General features: G+C 37.7%; 1 protein-coding gene across 1 annotated transcript in view; it reads right to left on the minus strand.

The window, feature by feature from the left end:
- Window positions 1-11,992: 11,992 nt before the first annotated feature.
- The window catches only part of GABRA2 (gamma-aminobutyric acid type A receptor subunit alpha2), a 56,704-nt gene continuing 53,716 nt past the window's right edge, over window positions 11,993-14,980 (minus strand). The window contains exon 9 of the mRNA XM_059817464.1: window positions 11,993-12,301. Coding sequence (XP_059673447.1) covers window positions 11,993-12,301 — 309 coding nt within the window. The remainder of the gene's footprint in view (window positions 12,302-14,980) is intronic.

Consider the following 14,980-nt stretch of genomic DNA (forward strand, 5'->3'; position numbering starts at 1 on the left):
GAGATAGTATCAAAAGCCTTACTGAAGTCAGATAAACAAATCCAGTACTGTACCCTTGGCCACAAAGTTGATTTTCTAATCATAGAAGACTAACAGGTTGGTCAAGCATGATTTCCCCTTTATAAATCAATGCTCACCACCCCCAGTCACCATCTTCTCCTTAAGGTGTTTGAAAATCCTTTCCAGGATTATTTGCTCCATTACCTTCCCAAGAATCAAGGTAAAGATGACTGGTCTGTAGTTCACCAGACCCTCCTTCTTGACCTCTTTGAAGGTAGGAGTAATATTTGCTTTCTTCCTGTCCTCAGGAGCTACTTCAAATCACTGTGATTTTTTCAAAGGTAATTGAGAGTGGCCTTGCAGTGATATCGGGCAGCTCCCTCAGCACTTGTGGGTGCATCTCATCAGAACATGTGGACTTGTGTATGTCCTGTTTGTTTAAATGTTTCCTATTCTGATCTCCTTCCATCAAGGCTAAGTCATCTTTGCTTGACTTTCCCACTGGACTTGGGGGCCTGGGATTCCTGAAGGTAGGTCTTACCAACAAAGACCACGCTGTCCTGAAGTCCAGGGATACAATCCTGCTTTTTGTCTTGTTCCCTCCTCTCAGGATCCTGAACACCACCATCTCATGGTCAGTGCACCCAAGGCTTGCACATCCCCAACCAGTCCATCCTTGTTTGTAAGTATGAGGTACAGCAGTGCATCTTCCCTGGTTGACTCCTCCATCATCTGTGTCAGGAAGCTGTCATCAATGCACTCCAGAAGCCTCCTGTATTGCTTTGGGGTTTTTCCACCTTTTTATTTTTTATTTTTTTTAATGCTGTCTCTTAGTGTGAATTGTGAAGGTACTCTCATCTTTGGGTAAATGGCAGGGTGACCAGATGGGTCTAGTCTTTGATATTCCTGATACCACCTAGTCACTGGCTCATTACTGGCCACTTGTTCTAGTGTATTAATTCTGTCAGAATTATTTTTTTTTTTAAATAGAAACATTGACCACCATGCACAGCCCACAGTAAAAGCAGTTGAACTCTATGTATAATGCAGAGTGAAGCATGGTTTGACTCTAAACTCCCATCACTGTCACTTCTGCAAACACTAACCTGTTTAGTGTCAGGTAGCTGTGATAGAAAGGAAGAGCAGAAAGGGATTTTGAAGGAAAATATGTTCCATCAGAAAGGTTTAACAGCAATATGCCAAGCCACAACTTAGGGGAATTTTCATTGTCAGTTCTGACTATCTCAAAATATTGACAATTGACTTGGGGTGGGAGGGTGAGGAGTGCAGCACTTAAGTTGCTCTGCACAAAACAGTAATCTTCATAAAACTTAGTCACATTCTTTGCACTTGCCACTCATGTCCGATATTAGCAAAAAATGATGCTAGTCTTTGGAAAGTGGAAGAGACATTGAATTCCTTCCTCTTTAGTATTTTACACCAGGGTCTCAAAAGATCTGCAAAGAAATGGAAAGCAGAGTTGATTTCAATATTTAAAATGTTATGAATATTCATCTTCCACTTTTACTATGGCTCCTATCCACCACAAATGCAAAAGACAACTGTTCAGAATGTTTTCAATGCTGTATCTAGTTAAATGCTTTTCTTCTCCCATATGATTCATCAAGTCTGCAAATATTACTCAGGCCCCCTGTTTACTTCCTATCTGTACATAAAGCATACCGTTGAAAAACAAATCCTCATCCATTAGAATCTGATTTTTGGATTAAGTTTCCTGAAAAAATGTACTATGTTATAGACCATTGTCTGTATCGTTATTAATCCCTCAGCATTCTATAAGAGCATAAAAACGCTCTTTAATGCTGGTGAAATATTCAGGGGAAAAGAGTACTCTAACTAAAGAAAAACACTTTTCAATGGAACAATAGGAAGCTTTGGACAGTTGCTAATAAGAGAGCATTACCAGCATATTTTGCTCTCCAAGCATATTTTGTCTGCATACATTTTTGCACCATGAAGAAGGAAATATATAAAGAGACAAGCAGAACAGACTGCTTCTTCACCAATAACTTCATCCTTATTTTTGTCTTGGCATTAGGATATTGCCTTGCTTTATATTAGAACATTGTCTCTGCAGGGGAAGAAATGAAAAGGAAGTCAAATTCATCCAGTGTCTTCAGGAGACGTTATGTGCAGTGTCCTAATAAATCAGTAAATCTCTTAATAAGCAAATATTCTGAATAGATGCATAAGAAATGTACGGGTCATACAGCTGAGATTGAACCCTCTCCAACAACACTCAACAGCTACTGATTTACAGCTCTAGAGAAAAGCAGGGAGCAATGCCCAAATGGCACAAGTACACACCTATCAGTGTGTTTGAAGAACCATGTCCAGCCTCTTGCAGACAGCATCCCAGTGTGAATCCCAGGTTTCATGGAGTCAGCCAAGCAGCACCGCTGTTTGTTTTGGAGCAGTGGCAAAGAAATGGCAAGCTATGAAGTGGCAATAAGATTAAGGCTTTGCATTGCCCAATATATTTCTCAATATGCATTGTACTTGTAAGCTGTTCATAAGCTTTTCCCTGGGAACAATGTTAGTGACAGCGTTGTAGTAGGACTGGAGTTCACCGAGAATGTTGTACTTCAACGTCAGCCTCTAATGCAGTAATTCAGGCTCTTTGGGACTTCAGGATCAAGACTAGATTAATTGTGTAAGGTGTGCTATCAAAAAAAAAATGACACTTTTGAGCTATCACAAAGCAATCCAGAAAAAAGCTAGGCCATTATCAGAAAGGCAATGCCCTCACTCAGCCTGCACCGATCTGCAGATGGAGTGTACATCCTAGTGCAGGATACAGTTAGAGACATGCTGTAAATAGCAATTTGACCCAAAGAACATAAGTGAACTTTCTTTGATGTTTTTTTACTCCTCACACTTTGATTTTTCCCTTCAAATCCAGGAGACTGGCAGGATAGTTAGAAGGAAGCTGTATTCTCTCACAAATACTCCCACACCAAGGAATATATTGGTTGGTATTTGTTGGTACCTTTAACACTCAGAGTTTACAAGCCTGAAATTCAAGATTAACCATGTAATATAATTTGAACTACAAGCAACACAGCTTCTTGAACTCTACAAGGTATACCATGGAGCTCATAAAGAGGCCCTAGCCAAGGGCCACAAGGAGCAAGAGGATTTACAGATATGTTTCTGAACTGAAGGCTGTTACTGATGCAGACACAAGGCACCTAACTGGTGTAGCCTGTCCTGCCAGCAGTTGCCAGAATACAAAGCACAAGCAGGAGCTGTGATACATTACCTTGGGACCACAACTGCAATTATCCAGCCCTGCATTTACAGGTTCCCATCTTCCCCCAGGGAGGTGCTGGCATCAAAGCACAGGGCTTTCCAGACCAAAAGGCTGTGTAACCAATACAGGGCACCTTCCCCAAGGGAAGAGGCACTGTCTGAGCACTGCCTGCCTGCAAATCCTCCATACATTTTCAGCACCTATTAAGGGAGGAATCCTGCTCCTACAGGTCTTCTCATGCAAGAGGCTCCAAGGCTGACAGGGCAGACATTTGGCTATGAAGCATCACGCATTTGTTCCAACACAGAGGTATGCCACTGTTTGAGCTGAGCTACCTAATCTACAGCACTCTATAGTCAAGTACCTACATGCATTTGAAAATAAAAAATTATGTCCATCAGCCACATCGAAACCCTTACCTCATGACCAATGGTAGTCAATGTATAAAAGGGAGGGGTTTCCTCACCCGATATAATACGTATTTTGTATCACCTCAGTACCTGAAAATTTACTGTAGGAAAGCAAGTGCAAAATTACACAGTCTGATTATGTGAGGATATGCAATAGCAAGGCTCTTCCACTCCATCTTCTTAATTGACAGAAGTCATTGTACACATGCAAAGAATATTGTCCTGATTCACAGAGGCAGGTAGATTTTGTTATCCACCAGCCCAAATATCTCCTATGAGGTACAAGCCATAGGATCCAAGAAGCAATCTTGCAAGGAAAACCCTACGAAAGCCAGCCTTGTGGTAAAGCCTGGGCCCACATATTAGCATTTCCAATCTAAATTACCAATAAAGCCAAACCACTTAGGGACACCGCTTGGACTATATACATACGGACACTCGTTTCAGAAGTCCAAAGCGATAGAGCAAGTAGCAACAGCCACGATTTGTAACATGGGAAATTCCAATGAAATACAAAAAAATGTTTTTATGCCATAAGGGTGGTGACAGAGTAACAGGGACCTGAGGAGGTTGTGCGATCTCCACCCTTGGAGATGTTCAACACTTGACTGGACAAGGCCTCACAGAACTTCATGTAATGTGGCTGTGCTTTGAGCAGGGGATTGACAGGATGACCTCCAGAGATCCTTTCCAATTTAAATTATTACAACTCTTACTATATTTATCTATTTGCAACATAAATTGCTCACACACTGTCCTGGCACTCCCAGGTATTCCGGGAGAGCATTACATAGCCCCAGCCCAGATACAAAGCACCCCAAATCCCTTCTGATAAGGAAAATTACTTCCATCTTCCATGAAGAACATTTACGTGTTTGTCCTGAGAAGCTTCAGCTATACAGGAAAAGAAAGGGACATCCATGAAATATTTATAGCCTTTCTACTGAAAGACTTGGAACTCAGAACACTCATTTTAAAACAAAAAAACCAAAACCAAACCCAAATCCTATTAACAGTATATACATTTGTGGTTTTTACCAAGTAAGCTTTGTTACCCCATCTACTCCCATTGATGAACCAAGCTGTCTACTAGGAGGTTTCTTATGTTCCACATCAACTGGTGGTTAGTGTATACCCTGCAGCAATATGTTTTACAAGCTTCTGAAAACATGAAACATTGCCGTGCGTAATAAGAATACATGAGGACATTCTCATTTTATAAATAGAAAACCCTGTTAAACTCTCACCAAGCTAAAGAATTTTTTTTTTTCCAATATATTGTTTGCTTCCTTTGGGAAATTCTACCTTTAATGAATAAGCACCTTCATGGAGGCTGGAACGGGTTGCTTAAAAACAAGCAAACAAAAAACCCCACATACAATCCAGAGAGAAAAGCTATGAGGGGAATTAAACATTTGTGCTGTGAAAACATTAAAAACAAAAAAACAAAGTGTGCTATATTTAAATTAACTTTAATAAGAAGTACAAAAAGATAATGTTAAGCAATATTTTGCATGTGGTTAATAAATATTCTTCAACAGCAAGCGGTGACACATTCAAACACAAATCCAGTTACTTCTTTTACATTTTAGAAAAGTAACAACTTTTTCCAGTTAAAACAAGGTCACAAATTACAGAATATTATCATCCTCTTTAATGATTTATAACTATGAAACCTACTACATAAGTGAACTGTCACCCAGAAGATTTTATGTGACGTTGATGTTCAAGGTTAAGTATACTTACATTTATCATGCAGTTTCTTACTGTGCATATTTGATTGGTGTTTAATTTTCTTTAAAATTATTGGTTCCATTCTTCCTGTTTCCTTCTTTCTTGTTAATATACTGGAAGCATCTATTTTCAAACCTCTATACATTTTCACGCCTAAGTGACTCACTAAATTAGATTTGTCATCCAACGCATAAATGCTCTCTGAGTCCAGCCCAGCTGAGAAATTGCTAACAGTGTCTGAATCAGACTCCACATTATTTTTACTATTTTTTTTAAGTCAGGTATAAAAAGATTTAGTGTAATCACTTCCATTAAAATTAAAGTGCCTTCAAATATTTCCTAATAAAGTGACTATTTGGAGGGGAGAGGGTGAAGGAGCGCTGTTTAGGAACCGAGTTTTTAATAGTTTATAGATATGGTGCATATTGTACATATGTATTCTAATAGATGTAAAGTACTACGTTGCATTCCATGCTAATGTTAAGCTACAGTAGCCTATAAACTGATAAATTCAGCCAAAATGAACATCTAATAAAGAATATCAAAAGCAGTTGATCAAAACAATATCTTGTTCCATTCTCTTATTTCCATCCATCCTCAACAGCATAGATAGATGGATGAAGTACTGGAAAACAAATAGAACACTTCAACCTGTTGAAGCTCACCTCTTTGAATATCAGATAAATGAAAGCAGTCAGTGCAATCATTAAAAACCTTGAATGCATAAAGACACGCTCCAGGCCACTTGATTGAGTGAAGCATTCACAACATTATATACGGAATTAAAATTTGAAAGCAAAATATAACTTTTAAATCATCCAACAATAAAAATATATTAATATATATTTATGTAGACACCAACACTACAGGAAGAGTAGATATCATCTTGCATATTTTAAAACATCCTCCAAATTCCTTTTAGTGAGTGTTATCACATACTCCTAACTCATAGCACTTTCACAATATTCTTAAGAGGCATTCATACACACCAGGAATGAAACAGACATCAAGTCCTATATTTCAGTATGGTTGGCTCTTCTTGTAAGGGCTTATTTTCATGGGTTAAAGAACTAAGCACCTGTATCCAAAGGACAGCCCAGGTTTACTCTCAGGTGTACTCCCCTTCTGGAAAAAAACCTTACTAACTTCAGTGACGTAGACAAATATCCTGAGGATGCTAATCAGTTTTAGTTAAAATTCAGTGCAAATTTTGCCCTGATCTCAGTCAGAGAGGTCAGGCACTCAAAGTTTAGCCTAGTCCATTAAGATGTAATCACAGATTCCAAAATATGAGTTCAAGGATTCACCTAGAAGGATCTGAATCTAGAGAATTAAATGGTTTAAAGTAGAGGAAAACAAACTTTTTATGTGATTAACATCTGCCATTCATTGAAACAAGCTTTTGAGCCTTTAGCTTCTACTACTAAAGGTCTAAAGTGATGAAGCCACTCAATGACTCTCAGATGGCTGGAATTAACAATCAGAATCAGAACAGCATTAACCGAAACTCCCTAACAACCAGAACTGTTATCTACAGAAATGAGGCAGAGGAGGTCTCCTTGACTAAAAAAAAGTAAGAGAAGCTAATGTTAAAGAGATACTTAGAGTTATATTGCAAACTGACAGCGTTCTAGCAGAAGGTACACTGTTGTTGGGAAGAGGCGGAAGGAATCCTAAAGCTCTGCTTTCTAAAGAACCACTCCCTTTACTGGAGGCTGAAGTGTGAGCTGACTTTCACATAAATTCACTCAATTACTTTAACATTTCAAAGTCTTTAAGACAAAAACTTATATATGACATCAAATTATACCACACTCAGAGATTCTATTTAGATTTGTTTAGACACTTGTAAATTTATCATGCTCTTTTTTTTATGAAATTAAGCTATTTAACTTTGACTTCTTTTAAAATGTTTTCTTCCTCTGCTTTAAAACCCATTGCATTGTTTTCTAAATTTTAGCAATATGTGTCTAGACTGATGATAGCTTCATATCCATACTGAAATAATTTTTCATGCAAATTTATTAGGAATGGAAATGTTCAGAAGCATAGACTTCATCTATTTTGTGAAAGGCCAAGGCAAAAACTTGTGCACCGCTAAGCTTTCAGAATAGGAATGAGAGGTATGGAGGATGGATGCTGACTATCTGTGGTTAAGTGAAAGTCACACCCTTTAAGAAAACAAAACCTGGAATTAACAAAGTTCTGCTTCATTCCCAAAGCTTCTTTTCCCCCTCTGCCCTAGATGTCCCATGCAGCAGGAAGCACATTTTATTGCGTGGTTTTCACAAAGCAGCCAGCAGAAGCCTCTCAGTTTCAAAGGCACGACTCGTGTTCCTCAAGTTCAGCAGAATTATACAAGAAGTATTTCAATTGCTCTAAAAGTTACTTTCCCACAACTCACATATGGTAATGAAGGCTCAGAACTAAAGCTGAAACGAAAATACACATTACCTCCTTCAACAGCTGCCTCCTCAATCATCTCACAATCCACTGACACAGTAACAAAGCCATTTGCTGCTTCTCTTTCCCCTTTTCCTCCCCCATACAGCCCTACCTCCTCCCAGCTGCTTCTGGTTGCTTTCATGCAGACAGCTTATGGTCACCCCACTTTTAAAAAGTCTTACCATCCCATATGTTATCTATAATCACCGGGAAGAAAGGGTGTTTGGTGTCTAGTGAAGCTCTTTCATGCTCTCTCCCGTAACTATACAGGCAGACTAGCTCCTTAATTTAGCATAACGTTCAGTGGTATGAGTAGTCTCCCAAGCTAAAGGTCCTATCTCAGAACATCTACCACAATAATTTTTTTAAAGATGTTCAACAATGCAGCAGTTAGTTACAAGTTGAATTAACCCAGATATGGAAGATGAAGGTAATTTCATTGGCTACAACATAACTGAGAAGTTTGGAAGCCACTCTTTTAAAAGCAATCTGTTAAGAAGTCTCCAGCAGACAATCCTGGCTGATAAACCCTGCTGATCTCTGTATTCTTCATGCTGATTTATAAATTACTGTTGAACTACTGACCACATGCATCCAGAAGTACATGTCCCAGTACTACACTGGAAACCTGTTTCATAAACCTCATTCAGAATTACGGTAATTCCAATCCAGGTTTACCACAGTGTTATATCATTGTATTCATTGTATTAATTTCTTAAGTCACATAAAATATGACACCCTGACCCAATAATAATGGAAAAAATAAATTACATTAACATGTCAACCAAAAATTTCACTGGTAGATTCCACGTGCAAGCCTTTGATACTGAAGTGACCTGCGTTTGCTCACTCATGCTCTCTCTCGGGCTTTGAGTATTTAAGACCAGCAAGTTTAACTCAATGAAACTTCTAGGTATTTGGCACATAAATTTGTGAGACCAGCTTTAAAATCCCAGACACAGATTCTATACTGCTAAATGGAAAGAAGGCCTAACTCTTGCATTCCCATGTTCCTTGCACAATGCTTGTGTTCACTTACATCTTTACATTCAAATTCATTTATCCAGTTGCTCATCTTACAAATTTGCAACTTACATGTAGTTAGTTTACTCCCTATAAATGTTTCAGTAGTGAAACAATAAAGCAGACTCCTTCCTCCCACAGAAAGAGTTTGCTTTAACACAGACCAACTGAACTAAATGTAGAAGTGAAACTTTTCTGGAGCATACGCACTCAAAAGCCTTGCTGATGCCCACAATAATTGTATATGGATATTTAAAATGTATTATTTTTCACTAAGTGAATTTATATAGTATGCCTATTTTTCTGTTAGTGTGTGAGAAATGTATCTTTAGCATGTGATAAACACCTGTTTTTTTGTCTGACTGACTCTAAGCGTAACACAAGCATAGAGAAAATGGTCAGTGAATGAAAAAATAATTGTACCCAATAAAAGCAGTAGCAGCAGAGCTGACTAACATGAGACAGCACCAGGCTTCTTGTGCAAACTGAAGATATGCTTTTTGCATGCAGCTCTGAATTACTCAGATGTTATCTTCCAGAGAAGAAGTCTTGTTGGAGAAGACTTGTACTGTTAAAAACCTTTGAGAGGTCCCGTTCTTGGATAAGGATGCAAAATCCTTTCTTATCAGGTAATCCAACATGCCTCTGAGCACACTCATGTTTGTAGCGGGGAGAGTTCTGACTATAGTGTCGTGCATGGAGCAATACACAACATCATTGTTTAAACACTGTGAAGGGTTTGGAGTACCTGGGATGCGGCCAAGGGTGAAACACAGACCTCTGTTTCTCATAACCCAGTCCAGTGAGGTTCGGCGTGCCCCTAGATCTTACTGATGTGAACAGAAGGTAAGAACTCCCACTAGGTCGCAGGAAGGAGACCTCAGCTATAGAAAACATAATCGAGCTACTCAAGTTCAAGAGCAGTTTAGCATGGGCCTCCATTAAACTATACAGTCAGAGCCCTTTGCCAAAAACAGAGTTAAAAGTGAAGGAATTTTTCTACAGTTCTAATATTTACAATTATTTGTACATATGTACATATTTATATATTTATTCATACCTGGACAATGTGATGTTAAAGGGATAATTTATAATTTACAAATGAAACATTTTTAAAATGTATAATTATACCATGAAAAAACCTTTTTTTATTGCTTGCCTTCCAGTCTTATGCTCGTAATCACACTATTGCACACATCTCCATGTTACATGGAAGATCTACATTTATATATAAATATATATGAAAATAAGGATATTTTTATTTTAATGTTCTGAGTAAAGTGCTCATTTTTTAACTACTGTTTATGAGAAAGGTTTAACCTGATGGTTTAATTAGAGGAACTTCAAGGGATACACACCTTGTCTATGCTTCTCCCTTTCATTTATAACTTACGAAATGTCTTTATTTTACTGATGTCAACTCTGTCTTAACTATTAATTCTAGTCGTAATTTGCATTTGTGACCTTGGCATCTATACTGTCACACAAAGTACAAAACAGAATCACATTAAAAGCAAAGAAAAAACAAGAAAATAAAAAAGCAAATGAAAGCAGTGTTTCTCTTTGTTGTTTTTAGCACATTTCCATGTCTTAAGATACTCTTTTATTTGATTTTAGAAATATTTGTACAACTTTGTTAAACTCTGAACATATCTATTTTATGCACTATACTCAAGTACTGTACAAAACTGCAATAAATGACACTATACGACTACATATGTCTCTACTAGAAGACATCATCATAAAGGTGTATCTTTTTTTAAAGGTCAACTAATAACTGCTAATGTATGTGTGAATCAAAATATTTCTGATTGGCCAAGTATACTAAAATCTAAATACAGTACACAATTATTACCTATGTTATGATTTACCAGGCCTTTAGGGGCATAAAGAATCTTTGCAAAGGCTCAGATGAAAAATAATTTTACTGATCAGTATTAAATGTTCATATAAAATTGCAAATGGCAGCTCCAATTTTGTTCTATTTGTGTGTATGAAATACAGTTGATACCTACTGATGATGCATGACTTTTTATTAAAAAAATAACATTCAAATCTTAGCAAAACCATTTCTAGTATACAAAGTTGTTGTAAAGTTATGTCAGCGAAATGTAAAGTTGCAATTTACAAAAGCAGCAGTAAATTTTATCATATGGACAATTTCCTGAACTTAAATCATGGTTCTTGTTTCCCTTGAACACAATGCTTTCTTGGACAAATACAGGTAAGTATTTTAATGGCAGGTTTTAGGACAACATTAAGCAAGGAAAAAGAGTGTATTATATTACTGATATACTTAACCCTGAAAAAGTTCTGAGTGCTTTTATGAACCTGATAACAATCCAATTAAGAACAAAATCAAAAAGCAAAAATATCTACCTTTGCTGAACCAGACAACCTGGCTTAGCAATATCAAATAAATAAAACAGTGAAAAGAATAAGAGTTTCACTAGTGGAAGTTGGTTGATATTGGAAATTTAATTAACATTTGCTTTTCCCTGAAATCAATTAGAAGAGTTTATTAACAACTTCAAACAGGACAGAAGTAAGAAACTTGTGGCTTTTGCCATATAGTGGTCTTTACTACCTCTTCAGCCTAACTAATATCCAGAATGTTTGTGAACAGTAGAACTGTATGACCTCCGTACTCTGTTATGTACATGGGTACTGCTATTATATGAAACAATTACACCTTTTTAAAAAAATCACTTTTTTAAATGACAGTTTCTTTCATTAAAGTAGAATTAGTTACTTTATAGAAAAATATTTTAACTTTAAATTAAAAAAATACTGTTCCTAAATAATTATGTAGGATCATATCTTCATTTTATTGTACGGAGAGAATATAATTCTGTATATTTGAATCCTAGTTTAACAGAACTCCCCTGGGTATAACTTTTAAAGAGCTGGCTGTATTTGCCATGGGTGCTATCTGTTTACAGACCCATGAATTAACAGTGTCCCTCCCTTGGAGATACACAGATAAGACATCTATATACACTCTGTACATAATGGTTCACAGATTAGCAGTTATTAGTCGTACTGTACATAGCGAACAACCTATCTGATTAGAATGATGCTGTAAGTCCTCAGTGCAGTTCAGCTTTTAAGTTGATGGTGCAAAGCCAAGTAAGACAGGCTCCCTGTTTAAATATGTAGCCCAATACACTAAATTAAAAGTACCAAATAAGACTGGAAACACTATTCTAGACATTCTGTCAATTTTGCTAACACTGTTGAATGTCTTCTTTGCTTCCTGTGGCTTCGCTTCTGGTTTTGCCTTGTTGGGTTCTGCAGTTGTAGCACTCTTGGAGATGGTTGGTAGCACTGAGTCCTTGGTAATATTTGGAGCATAGTTGGCAACAGCCACTGCATAGGCATTATTTTTCTTAATGACAGACGCTTTTTCTTTTTTCTATTGGAAGACAGCATGAAGTTAAATATTTAATGTGTATTTGCCAAAATAGACTTAATAAAACATTTCAAATGTAAAAGAAACAAAACAGTATGTGAGTATGTTTAAATAAATAACAGGAATACCATACTGATAAATTCAAATACAAAGAAAGACACTTCCAGTCTATCCAAAAAGAAGGTACAGGTAACAAGAATGCTCTAAAAACATGGACTCTTGCACCATCAAATGCCCTACTGAAGTTATATGAGGAAGGATCTGTTACTGTGATTGTAAGGGTAACGGGAAAAGAGTTGGTCTTTCTCTAGCTGCTTTGTATCCGGCTCCTTACAACAGCATTGCAAGATATTTAAAATGTTCTCTGTTAAGAGAACTAGAAGGAGTGAATGGGTGGAGCAAAAAAAAAAACCCATTACCAGGCATTGTAATAAAATGAAAATTAGGCCATCTTTCCCACATAAATCTAGCATTGCTGTTATTTGAACATCTCTAACATACCACCAATAAATAAAGGAATTTCAGTAATGGTCTACATTTTTAAGAGATTCTGGAGAAATACGTGTGTTTACATGTATATATGCATACACACACACACAGAGGTCAGAAAGAGATTGCAATCAAGAGAAAGGACTTCAGCTTGGGAGTTGCAGAAGTGAGCTGAGAACTAGCCCAAGAACGAGTTCTGTTTTTCAGAAATTATTGTTTAAAAATGCGTAACAGTGATGAAAATGGGGATTAGAACCTAAAAATAGCAAAGATAAGAAAAGTGGGATGGAATGACAAGAATTTAATGAAGTTCAGCAATGGGAAATTTAAGTCCTGCGCTTGGGGAGGAATAACCCCATGCACCAGTACCGGCTGGGGATAAGGGCTGGAAAGCAGCTTTGCAGAAAAAGCCCAGGGGGTCCTGATGGACACCAAGTTGAACAGAAACCAGCAACGTGCCCTCACAGCAATGAAGGCCTACAGCCTCCTGGGCTGCCCTGCAAAGAGCGTTGCCAGCAGGCCGAGGGAGGTGATCGTTCCCCTCGACTCAGCCCTGGGGAGACACATCCAGAGTGCTGGATCCAGTTCTGGGCTCCCCAGTTCAAGAGAGACATGGACATAATGGAGCGAGTCCAGCAAAGGACCACAAAGGTGATTTAAGGCCTGAAGCATCTGAAATATGAAAGGCTGAGAGAGCTGGGACTGTTCAGCCTGGAGAAGAGAAGGCTCAGGGGGGAAATCTTATCAGTGTATATAAATATCTGGGGGGAGAAAGTAAAGAAGACCAGACCAGACTCTTCTCAGTGATATCCAGTGGAAGAACAAGAGGCAATGGGCACAAATTGAAGTACAGAATATTCCACTTAAACATACAAACTTAAACATGTTTTACTGTGAGCGTGACTGAGCACTGGAACAGGTTGCCCAGGGAGGTTGTGGAGTCTCCGTCCTTGGAGGATATTAAAACACCATCTGGACATGACGCTGAGCAACCGTCCCTAGCTGACCCTGCTTGGAGTAGGAGGGTTAAATTCTACGATCTCCAGAGGTCCCTTCCAATCTCAGCAATTATGTGTTTTTATGGGATTCTGTATGCTTTCAAATGACTAAAGTTCAGCCAATGGCAGTCCGATGGAGCGGCTATGTCTATAGATAGATACAGGGATGTATAGGTAATGAATATAGGCTTGAGTTTTTAGACATATATATAGGTACACGGACTAGCTCTGCAATAAGATTATAATGCTATAAATTGATTCACTGTTTTGCAGCAATCCCAAACTAAGGAACTTCTAATAACCTACAGGAAAGAATGGAAGGATTTCAGTTTCTCAGGAAGTAGAGCTCTCCATATATAATTTAGAAGCAGGCAAATAAATATTAGTCAGCCCACCTCTTCCACAAAATACAGAATTAAACAGATGAAGGAATAGTTAAGTTCTGTCTCATATGAGAAATCATCAGCTGTTGTATTGGTTTGGTTTGATTTTTAATCTAACGGAAGTGGCACAAGTGAGGGAATTCTTGTGATATTTCTGATACAGGTGCATTCCAATTTTTTACTTCCACTGGGAGGCATCTACCCAGTTTCCAGTTTGGGTTTTAAATTAGCTCCAATTTGATATTTATCAGGGTCATCTACAAATCTTGATAAGATCTTCATGGGTACAAGTTGTGCCCCAAATACCTTGTCTCAGGAGATGGTGTCACATAAAAAGCAAATCTGGGATAGGGTGGGAATTCAGCATTGTTCCTTATTGACTGGAGTGTGAAAAAAGGCTGATCAAATATGTAGCTTATCCCTGCACCTGCTTTCCTGTGAGACAAATTCCATGCTGATAGCACTTAGATAGAAGTTTCCATATAACATGAACACACGTGACTGTCACTAGGGAAACATATTTCACTTTATTGGTGAAGAATAAGCCTGGCTTTAGGTGCACAGATGCATTCAGCAAAAATAAGAGCAAATTACTGAATCAAATTATGAGAGGAAAATTCTAATTGATCTATAATTCCTTCGTTTCAGACACACTTAGTGTGTTTTTAAAATGTATCTGTAATACCATTATGAGACCTGCATAACAAAGATGAACCATATTTTTGTATGACAAACTATGAACATGTTAAAAGTTTAGCTTCTTGTTAAGTCAGTTTGAAGAAAATAGAAAACTGGGCATGTGAATGGTATAT

The sequence above is a fragment of the Gavia stellata genome, chromosome 5, assembly GCF_030936135.1.
Source record: "Gavia stellata isolate bGavSte3 chromosome 5, bGavSte3.hap2, whole genome shotgun sequence".
In the NCBI taxonomy this organism is placed as follows: domain Eukaryota; kingdom Metazoa; phylum Chordata; class Aves; order Gaviiformes; family Gaviidae; genus Gavia; species Gavia stellata.